Source organism: Siniperca chuatsi, linkage group LG5, assembly GCF_020085105.1.
Source record: "Siniperca chuatsi isolate FFG_IHB_CAS linkage group LG5, ASM2008510v1, whole genome shotgun sequence".
Taxonomy (NCBI): domain Eukaryota; kingdom Metazoa; phylum Chordata; class Actinopteri; order Centrarchiformes; family Sinipercidae; genus Siniperca; species Siniperca chuatsi.
In genome coordinates, this window is record NC_058046.1 from 2,510,074 (window position 1) to 2,521,369 (window position 11,296).

At 41.1% G+C, this 11,296-nt stretch overlaps 1 protein-coding gene across 1 annotated transcript; it reads right to left on the reverse strand.

Moving 5' to 3' along the window:
• Positions 1 to 249: 249 nt before the first annotated feature.
• mymk (myomaker, myoblast fusion factor) lies at positions 250 to 11,004 on the reverse strand. The gene is made up of 6 exons (XM_044196143.1): positions 5,297 to 11,004; positions 4,292 to 4,406; positions 2,828 to 2,976; positions 2,170 to 2,286; positions 1,668 to 1,808; positions 250 to 1,495 (listed from the first exon to the last, which is right to left on the reverse strand). The coding sequence occupies exons 1-6, from the start codon at positions 5,429 to 5,431 to the stop codon at positions 1,295 to 1,297; spliced, it is 858 nt and encodes a 285-aa protein (XP_044052078.1). The 5' UTR covers positions 5,432 to 11,004; the 3' UTR covers positions 250 to 1,294.
• Between the last annotated feature and the right edge of the window lie 292 nt (positions 11,005 to 11,296).

The window sequence follows — 11,296 nt, forward strand, 5'->3', positions numbered from 1 at the left end:
TGGGTAGTGTTCGGGGCAGGTGACGTGCACAGACGCACAACTCCATGTCCTCCTGAAGTGAAAGTGGAAGGGGCTATGTGGGTTTGGAATTGGATTAGTGTTTGTAGACTGGAGTGGGCCTTGAAGTATGTGCCAGTCAGGGTTTTTGTCAATGGCCTGCTTCTGCAAAGTACATATCACTGCATTATGATAATGTCTCGGATGGTTGAGGCTGTTAAAATTCCATCCTGTCCATGAAGACTAGTTAAACAGGGTCACAACATTTCATTTTATTTTCAAAACATTACAAAATTATCAAAAACAAACACACACTATACTGAATATACAATCTTCCGTACTGCAATAAATAACAATATATTAATAAAAGTCTTGACCAGAAACATTACACAGTCTGAAGAGTGCACATTAGAGACAGAAGCCATAGCCAAAGCTGCTCGGTCAGTGAACCAGAGGTAACAGACAGAGGAGTCCACCTGCTGATCCAGAAACACATCAAGATGCTTCCGTCGGGTTACAGACTGACATCTGGGCCACCGCTTCCCCTCGCTCCAATGTCTGATGCTCCACACGACACATTTGGCACCTCGAGGACGTATAAAAACGGTTAAATGTGCTTTACAGTCTTGTAATTCTCATAAACGAATTCAGCTGCATGGTTCTTTTCCCTGAGAGAGATGGGAAAGAGAAAGAGGAGGGGGGACGGACAGACAGAGGCGAGCAGACGTAGGGTCTCCCCTGAGGAACATTTCTAAAGACAATTTATATATTTTGGAGAGATAAACCATCTGCCTGTTAGTTCTTCTCATAAATTTTCCAGTCAGTTTTACTGGCTTGTCTCAGCCACCGTCTCCCTGTTCGTGCTGTGTGTGTTCTTTCGTAGCGTGCTGCCTGTCCTCAGTGCTTCAGACAGCTGTGTTCCTATTAGGTTTTTGAGGGCAACAGAGGCCTGATTCGCCTTTTGTTCTTGCCCTTAGATTTTATAACCACATCAGGGTACTTTTGTTTCTTTACCTGCTGGCTACAGAGGCTGGTGGATTCCTAAATTCGCTGCTGACCTTAAATATTCTACCAGCCAAAACTGATTTTTTTGGAGTAGAAACGAACGTCCACATGATGGTTGGTTTCCTGCTGAAGAAGATTAACTTACCAGCCACAAACAAGTTTATCAACATTTGGCTGACAGTTATTTGGTGATTTTCCCGTTTCCCGCTAGTAGCCGACCACTATCTATTCCTGTTGCCTGTCAGGATGAAGTCCTCCTGCGTTAGACCGACTGACAGTTTTGTTTTTGGGTTCACTTCCAGCCGTTCATCTCTTTTAGCTTGCTGATGCTGGTCCCTTTGACAGGTGTGGAGGGGGGTGGGTTGAAAAGAGGCAGGGTGGGGGTGCTACAGCCTCGTGTCCACAGCTTCTCGGTGGGGACTGACCAGACAGTCCGAGACGACTTCTTCTTCGGCTTGTCTGTCTTCTCTTTAGAAGTACCAGGGGACATGGACTGGAGAAGGGACAATTAGGAAGCAGGATTAGGGTGACATAAAGGACATTTGAGTTTGACTGACAGTGAATCCATGCAACCTACCACTCTAAGTCTATCCTGCCCTCATATATGACCTGTCCATCTGCCTTCAGCTCTCCTTTCTTATTTAGATTTAAGAAATGTAACATACACAGCAGCAGAGAGTAAAGCAGCTGAGCTTAGCAGCGTTTCGTCCCGTCCCTGCGTAACGGTTCTTCTTTGGCAGCAGCAGGATGAAGGACACAGCCAGAGACAGATGGTAGAAGCTGTGGACATAGGCGTAGTCCCACTCCTGCAGTGAAGAGAATACAGCACATCCTATTTAGGGTGATTTCATTTATTAATGTTAATTTATTTCAACATATGAAGATATGTAATTAGACATTCGGCTGCCTTTTTAATAGTTAATAGATAAAGCTGCACATGAGCAAATTCAGACTCTTTAAGTAGAAATTACAACATTATGTGATTGGTTAATGGATTACTAATTATTCGTATAAACAATATAGAAATTGATGATCTAGTTAAACAATGTGTGTTAAACAAAGTGAGAATGTAGCCTTATGGCAAGAAACAATCTCACTGCTTAGTCATGGTCTTGGCATTTTATAATATTTATATGTTAGGATTAGTTTTATTTTGACGATAGTCACCTCAAAGTAGAAACGCAGCATCAGAGCGAGAGCACCGAAGCAGCAGCCTGGACCGACCTGCTGCGTGTACACTGTCTTCTCTGGATACACTGCTCTCAGCTGCTTCATCTTCTGCAGCTGAAACACCAGGAGTTCATTACAATGATATCCACAGATTAGACACGAGTGATTGATTGATTTGATGGCAAGAGAAAAGAGAAAAGAAAGAAAGGAGACAAAAAGTGGAGAGTAGAGATAAAGAATAGTACAAGGAAAGGATAGAAGAGGAGGAGAAGAAAGACGAGTTGAAAAGAGAAGAAGAAAAAATTTGAAAAATTTGAAATAACTAGAAGAAAGTGCAGGAGAGAATAAGAGAAAGGGAGAAGGAGAAAAGGAAGCAAAAACATGTCGAAAAAGGAGAGGACAAGAGTATAAATTGTTGCAGGTGGAGATCATGAAGAAGAAGATGGAAAAGGTGATATGAAGGACATGGAAGAGAATAAGGAGGAGATGGAGTAGATGAAAGACTGAAAAACAGTGGACAGAGAACAATTTGAATCAGATGACATAGAAATGTCCATATACTCTGTTTACCACATGACCATACACTATGCTGTCATCTGCAGAAATGAACACCAACTCAAACCTGACAGTAACCTGCCATTCTAAGGCCACTCACCCATTTGACAGTGATGATGAAGACAGCTGATCCGATCGGTCCAGAGTAGATCCCATAACCCCAACGATCCTGATAGACCCTCACAGCCGTGGTCAACACTCCAAACATGGTAATACTGGAGCGCTGGGGCTCATCAAAGTCGCCCAGAGCTGGTAGAGGGAGAGATCAGGGGTTTTCAAACTTAAATAAATGTAACTGCAGTGTTACATTTATTTTTCAATATCCACGTTTCTCATTCAAGAGTTGTTGGCCTGCTCTCTGCCTAAAGAGATGATGAGAACAGATGAGCCACTCATATCAGAATCCTGTCTTTTGCATTCCTTTTGTCAGGCTCATTTTTGTTCAATTAAGACCAAAATTACACTTGTCCTTACTTATCTAGAGACACCGAAGCCCTTAGAAACCCCGTAAATCCAGCGTGAGCAGCACTGATGAGATATGTAAGTACTAATGGCAGTAAAAATGCCACAGAAATCTTGCGTATTAAAATGTGTAATGAAAAGTGATTTAAAAAATGAAGGTAGCCTAAGCATCAGGCACAAGAAGTAGACTTATCTGAAGGTTTTCACTTCGGCCAAAAATGACACCAGGGCCTTTTCACAGTTTGCATTCTGGTGTCCTCCATGAGGACTTTTACACACATATATATTTTGTATGTTACATAATATTTAACAGTTGAAGCATGACTGAAAAAATAAAGGACTAGCCAAATATCCTGGCGGCTTACCTGCCAGGCAATGATGGACTTGCTAATCAATCCAAATAAATACACCACATCAGAACAGCTCTGGAATATGTAGGCCCGGGCACATCAGATGGTTTGCATCGTGCCCATTTTAATGAAAATCTTCTCTGTTCTTGTTTGGTGACATTTTTAGCTTGGATTTGATATTTAGCCAGCCATTTCGCAATTAATATACTGACAAAGAGGGAGGACCAATCAGTGAAGTCAGCTGTCGAAGCATTTGGCACTTAACGGCACGTGATTTAAAGCCCATGTTGCAAAACCTCAGGGGCTTATAGGGTAGATGGGAGAAGAGCAAATGTATTAATGGGTGTGTGTGTGATCATATGAGACAGCAAGCATGTCTGAGCACATGTGAGCTGAACTCAAAGACACAACATATGTTATCAACAACTGTTGCAGGCAGAGCCGGTTGTTGTTAACCTTGTGCTTGGGAAGTCTCGTTGTTGAATACTAACCAACAATAGTTATTTTCTTTGATGAAATAATGAAGTGCTTGCTAGCTTGAATTTACACAAAAGACCCCAGCAACAAGTTCGAGTTTTTCCCGTGAGCTTGGTGAGCTTGGCCATGTCATGAGTATGGACATTGATTATGGAAGATATGGAAGATGTGCAGACAATAAATGTGCTGGAACCTGCTGCAACCACTAACTATTCAAACCACAGCACATCCTGTTGCTGTATGTAGAATGTGGCAGACTGTATACTAGGACTTACCTATAAGTGTGACCCACATGGAGAGAGCCGTGCCGTAAACACTGAAGTACTCCAGAATGTCGTATCTCATGAAACACAGGATGGAGAGGCCTGGTCCATCACATGCATGGTAGATCTACAGAAAGACATGCAAGGTCAAGTCAGACAGTCACAGTATGTAGGAGGCAAATGGTTTGTTAAAGAAGTTACCAATCAATTAACAACCTTAACATACAGTCCCAATTTCAACGGCACAGTAAGTTGCACCTATAGAAAATCAAGTGATCATTAATAGGTGACTTTATCCATTAAAATAAATATGTACTGAATACAACTTGTGAATTGAGTTGGGCCTCAATAGCCGTTTCAATGGTGGATCCAGTTCCAAGTTGGTAAAATACCAGAATTTGTTAAGCTTTGAGTCTAGCAAATCTTTTGGCTCCTCTCTCTTTTATCAGCAGAGTGACGTAAAAAAACATATATATATATATATATATATATATATATATATATATATATATATATATATATATATATATATATATATATATATACATATATATATATAGTCATTAGAGATAGCGAACAAGTCATCTATCCAGCAAAACTTGAGTTTTTGTCCTCGTGTGTCAATATTTGAGTTTAAGTAGCTTAGATATGAGGTTATTTATACTTTTATTACTTAAAATTGCTAAAAGCTAAGTCTAAATAGATCCATTAAGGGATTAGGTAGGATTTAGATTTGAGTCTAAGTTCTAGTATGACTCTTTACAACTTTGATGATACATATATTGATGAGATACCATGCTGGTGAGTTGAACAACAAATAGAAAACATAAAAATGAAGACCTTCATGTGAGCAATTTTGAAAAGTATGAAATCTCCGATCAGAACCTGAATCATCAGTGCTGTCAGCTAACTGCACGTTCGGTCACCAAGATTTCACTCAAACACCACAATCAATTAACTGCAAGCAACTCAGTTTTGTCTATCACATCAGAACAGAACCAAGAAGCGCATTCTCACCGAAGTGAAGAACATGGTGAAGAAGTAGACCATGGCCTCCATGTGGAAGCCCCTCTTGGCGGCCACGCTGGCTGTAGGCAGGAAGACCAGGCTGCTGACTGTAGGAAGCAGCATCTTGGCAATAAATGCACCCATGATGGAGGGACAGCAAACACAACTCAGACAGAAACTGTGAGGGCTTGTAGATGAGAAAATGTCCTTTGGCCGTCAGAAGTTCCTCAGTCTTTAAAATGATCTTATGAACGAGTGAAGAAGATGAAGTATAAGCTGTGTACACTCGTTGGTGTGTTGAAACTATCAACTAGGAAGGTAGATGTCCTCAGGTCCCTTACTCCTTATTGTGTGTGACTAGTGAGTCTAGTAGTGAGTGGATGAGCTGGAGAATGCTTATACAGCACACATACACTCCCACGCAGGATGAACACACCCAGCTGTCCAGTTTGGCCCTTTAAAGTTTAAATGTCCCCCAGGCTGGTGGGTCCACAGAGGCCTGCATGTGCAGTGTCATGGCTGGGCAGCTGTTTGAATACCAGTGCGACATGGGAGGGGCTGTGGGCAGGGCGAGGGCTAGCATGCCATATTGTAGCATATTTATGGACTATTTTAAGCCAGGGTTGAACACTATCTGCTAAATAATTTGCAGTCATTGTTTTACCTGTTTGTGACAGTAGACAGAGCAGTTTTCCACTGTCTTTATGGGTCAACACGAAGTTTCAGCTGGAATGAGCAGAGTATGAGACGTGTTATGGCAAGCATCCAGCCTTGCGCAAGACACTGAATACCAGCCCAGTCTCCATATTATTACTATGCTTATAATCTTTATACTGAATGATTCTGCAGTATATACAATGCCAATGTTCAGTGTTAGTACAGGAAGTAGGCTAGTATGTCCTTTTATGTATCTCATGGATGCATTATGAAAATTGGATACCATGTTCCAAGATGGTGCCCATTCAATCCAGTGAATGATGCTCACCCAGCGCGTGCACCAAAGACGCTTTCTCACTTCCTGGCTGTCTTCCTCGTTGTGTGGCCCACTGCACATGTGCATTAATGTCTCTTCACCGAATGCACATTCTCATCTCATAGACTTTACATTAAGCTGTCAGGCACATAAAAAAGGCTTTGCTAGGGCCTTGGAAAAAAGTGTAAAATATTTCTGATTTAAAAACGTGTAACACAAAGACTTATATATATATAAGAGGTAAAGTTTCAATTACATTCTTCAGAAATGCTATGAGGCCAGTCTCTGATGCTTTATATGCAACTGGATACACAAATATACAGTTGGTGAGTCCGGCTTTCCACGGACGGCTTGTTTGCTCCCTGCTGTTTGGAGACAGTTTGTAGTTGTTATTTGTCACTTCCTGTTTGGAGTAGATTTTAAGCCAGGCTGCTCCTTTTGTGAATTAAACGTATAACAAATAAAACCATATGGTGCTCAGTTAGGTTAAAAGAAGCACTGAGAATTTTTTGCAAATTAGATTTTAACAAAGTCTAGAGTCCAACTCCAAGTCAGCAGATGGAATCTTGTAGAGGACATTAAAACAGCTGTTGTGGGTTTCTGTTTGTTGCGGCCATGTGATGTGGCATTGAGCCCACCCTGCTGAGTTACTACCATTACAGTAAAGACATTCACCCACCACTGGGTAGGGTGGTAAATACTTTTGGTGTGGAAAATGCCCCAATCTGCTGCTCTGGCTGTGAGAGTGCAGTAAAAAATATATGAGATTCCACTGCCATTATCTCATCATAATTCACATACCAAAAAAAAATAAAAAATTTATATTTACTCACAGCTGACTCTGCTGCTGTTCTCTTGGCGTTTAGAAAACAGACCCTTGATCGTATTGGGTACTGACCTAATGAAGACCATTTCCGTCCTGTCAAAATATCATAAATGCAGTTCTGGCCCCAAATGCTGCCTTATTCAAGTGTCTTGGTACTCACATTAGCAATACGCTCAAAAGCGATATCAACATAGTCCACATCGTCAAAAAAAGCCCAGTAAAGCTCCATTTCTACACTGCAATAATTGAAAGTATTCTCACATCATCCGTACAGTCTGGTACAACAGCTGAGATAGTAAAAAAAATAAAATCAATCTACCAAAAACAAACTGTGAAAAGGGCAAGGAAAGTTCTCTCAGATTCCACTCACCCAGCACATCACGTGTCCCGGAGAAACTCGGACTTTGTTTCTGCACATTATTGATGCATTATTGTTTCATTTTTAATGTCATTTTCCAATGCTGTGTACAGCACAAACAAGATTTAACTCACCTCCACTGTATTGGGGTGGAGGCAGAAATATCAGAGACAGAAATCTCAAAACATGGACAAATAAAATCAAAACGATCTTCGTGGCTACATATACAAGAAGACTTGCAGACCCAAAGTGGACCAGTGGAAAACCTCCTCGAACCTCATGTACGTGAATTAATAATTCATTCCCCCAAACCTGATTCTAAAGGGACCCGAGGACAATCTGAAAAGACCTGAGAACAATTGACATAATTGACCTGAGAGCAAAAATGATTGACAAACATTGATGATCCACCAATTAGTGAGCATCTGTGGTTGAAAACAGTAGTACATGTCATTTTCCCAGTTCACACTGTGCTTCAAAGAAACAAATATTTCTCCTGTGATGAAGATGACACCACGTGATCGGATACAGATTGCTTGCTCGGGTATCAAACATGTTGACGTACTAACCTGAGACCCAAGGTAATACAACAGGACCCTACCCGACCCCATTAGACAGACTATAATCTGGATCCAGCCTGACTCGAGTGGACCCATGAAGACCTCTTATATACCACTAGAACTAATGTGTTTTTGTGTAGTTTGAGAGAACTGACGCTTTAAATCTTAGCTGAGTCAGAGCAGGATGTGAGCTGAATGTGTAAAAACAGCAAAAAAATCACAGGTTTGATATAAACAGTCGTCATGTGCCATATAAGGCTAATTTCTGTTTGCCGTCTCTCAGTGAAGCCATATTTGACTCTGTACTGCACTGTTGTTCCCAGAAAGGATTTCTGTATGTCTTAAATGATCCCATGATGGTGGTGAGGCAGCAGTTGCCCTGCTCTGCTCTCCTCTCAGCTGTTACACCTGCTCAAGGGCTCGAGGCAGCGACACAAAGGGTGCAGTATTGCTGAGGGGTTTCACTCCACGCCTCAGATTCTCGGAGTGTTTCAGTAACCCGAGATACCGGGGCCGAGGCTGGAAACAAAGTCTCAGGCCTGATGGTTTTGGAAACGCTGCCATGGCCTAACCACGCCCTCTGCCGGGAACTTGTCTGCAAATTTAACCCTCCTGTTGTGTTCGTAACGTGTCTGCAGCCTTTGTGTTCCCATCTAAAACGGACCAGTCTGACATATGTTTATACAGCATAAGAAGACGTTGTTTATAAAGTTATTAAGTAGTTTGTTTTTTGTAATGTGCACATATTAAAACACTTAGCTCAGCATAATGAAATAAATGCCATTCTTGTAGCTGGCTCTACTGTGGTTCCAGGTCACTCTCTGTCATGGTTTTGGATTTGTGTTCTGTTATTTCCTGTTTTATTTTGGTAATTGTTCTACCTCATGTGTTTTGTGTAGTTTTGCTTCCTGCCTTTTATTTGCTTTCCCGCCAGTTTTGATTGTTTGCCCTACCCTAGTTCACCTGTGTCTAGTTGTCTCCCTTGTCTATTTGTCAGATTGTTACTGTATCTATGTCAAGCGCCCTGGCATTTAGTACCTGTGTGTTTCTGTGTACTTTGTTTCCCTTGGACCTTGCCTGTTTTGGATTTTGCCTGTTGGACTTGTTTGCCTGTTCTGGACTGCTGACCTGTTGTGAGTGACTTTAACCTGTTAGTATCAGTGTGAGCATTTTTCCTTCCATTAAAATTTTCAAACAGCACCTGCTCTGCTTCTGTGACTGCATTTTGGGTCCAAAACCTTGTGTTCCTGCTTGACACACAAGACTCTCGGTGACCTTCGGTTTCCCACTGCAGCACCCAGCTTGTGACCTTGTGCATGTGTCCTACCCACCTGTGGGTGAAAAGCAATTTGCTACAGTGAGGTAAACTGATGCAGTAGTGCGAGTATCTTCATTAGTACCACTGTCATTGGCATCATGAGTCAGATGACCTCGGATGACCCCAACCCAAGCCCCTACTAACCCTCCAAGACCCGGTCAAAGAGGTCAAGTCCTGGGTGTACTTTGGAATGCACCATGTGAAAGTGGGAGAAGGGTAAAGGCCCTGACATACTCCACAACAGACACGTGGACAGCAGGGTGGACAGCGGCTGCACATGGTTCTGTTCATACTATGTTGGGTGTCTGTGTTTATGGACATGTCCACCTGTATAGGCTGCTTGTACAGTCCATGCTGTCTTGAATTTTGGACTGCTGACCCTTGCGGGCATGGGCAGGTGATGAAATTTACATCATGCAGACCCTCGTGGCTACACTGACGTGGAAGGTACAAACTGATAATGGATTCTTGATACTGATATAGCTATTTAGGAGTTCTGGTAATGATATCAGCTGATCTGATTTACATAAACAATCTTTGTGAATCCCATAGATCTGTTTTTACAGAAATACATACTAAGCGGGATGTTTTATAGTGTAAAAAACTCGTCAGTGCTCTCTGGTGGACAAACTATGTCATGGTGACATTGTTTCTGAATTACCTCAAACATAGTTTGGCATTTTTGTACTGCAATTTCTTGTTACTTAACTGACCGACATGCTGATTGTCAGTCTAGCTTAATACAGAGGAACACAGAAGAAAAATCTCGTGTGAATACGTTTTTTTTGGTTTTTGTTTGCCCCTTTATAATATTTATCTTGAATTTTTTTTTTAAACCCAGTGACAATTTCTTGATACTAATGAAATAATTTTGAAAAAAATATGAATGCCTGTTTTAAATAAAAAAAATCTTCAGTTCACTGGAAGAAAAGCAAAATTGTCTGATCAAACATTTTTCCATACTAAATTATAACGATCCAACGGGACAAAAGATTTCCCACCAGTGACCATCCCGACATCAATATTAATTTGGGTAAAAAGTAAATGTGCAGTATCTTAGTCGGTAAGGACCACTGAGAACTTGGATATTTTTATAGAAAAGTTTGTCTAGTGCAGCTTTTACACTGATCAAATGTCTTGTTAAAATGAATTTTTGTGGCAGTGAAATGTGCCGACCCTCACTTCTTCTTGTCCAGGAGAGTTTGTGGCCTGTGGTGACTTTCACCTCAGGACCCCTCAGTCTAAACACGGCGGGTTAGTGTGGGAACGTACAACAGACTTCCTGGACGCATCTGAAAAAACACCGGGCTTCCTTTTGATTCAGTAATAAATAGCCGTGACCTCTGACCCCTGGGCCTTCTTTCACAAATAATTGGAGGGCAGTGCTTATGTTTCAGCCAGCCAGTCACTCAGGACAAATGAGAACCTGTGTGAGCGGCGCGCTTCACCTCAGTTCTGGTGTTATTTTACCTTGTCATATTTTTGTTGCTGCTTTTAGTTCATCAGATATTTTATTTTCATTCTTTGTTTTGATTTAAATTTCAATAAAAAACCCTATTTGCCTCTTTTAATTATATAAAACAACTTAATGAGCCGGAAATTATATTTTCCCTGCAGTTTCCCTTTCATCAAACTTTAATTAAAAGCTAAGCCTTTTTTTTTTTTGTTTTTTTCTGGATGCCGTCATTTGAAAGATAGTTTCAAGAACTCTCAGACCAAAAACAGCTGTCCACAACAGCTTATTGCATATGAGTCAGAAAATGTTTAAGATATAGTTTCATTTAACAATTGCATCTACAAAACTATTCATAGCACAAAATTAAGCCTCATCGTGGGTCATTAAGGTGTCGTATAACAGAGTAACAGTACTTTCAACTGGAACAATATTTTTAGGTGTTCTTTAAAGGGATACTTACGGTAGTGTGGAGGAAAACTTAATATATTACATTTGGGCTTAGTTAAATATCATTTGAG

Coding starts and splice junctions, on each gene's coding strand:
- mymk (XM_044196143.1), bottom strand. CDS start 5,431: ATGGGTGCATTTATTGCCAAGATGCTGCTTCCTACAGTCAGCAGCCTG. Junction 2,977..4,291: donor CATGTGGGTCACACTTATAG/GTAAGTCCTAGT, acceptor TCCCTCTACCAG/CTCTGGGCGACTTTGATGAG. Junction 1,809..2,169: donor TGCTGCGTTTCTACTTTGAG/GTGACTATCGTC, acceptor TCTTCACTGCAG/GAGTGGGACTACGCCTATGT.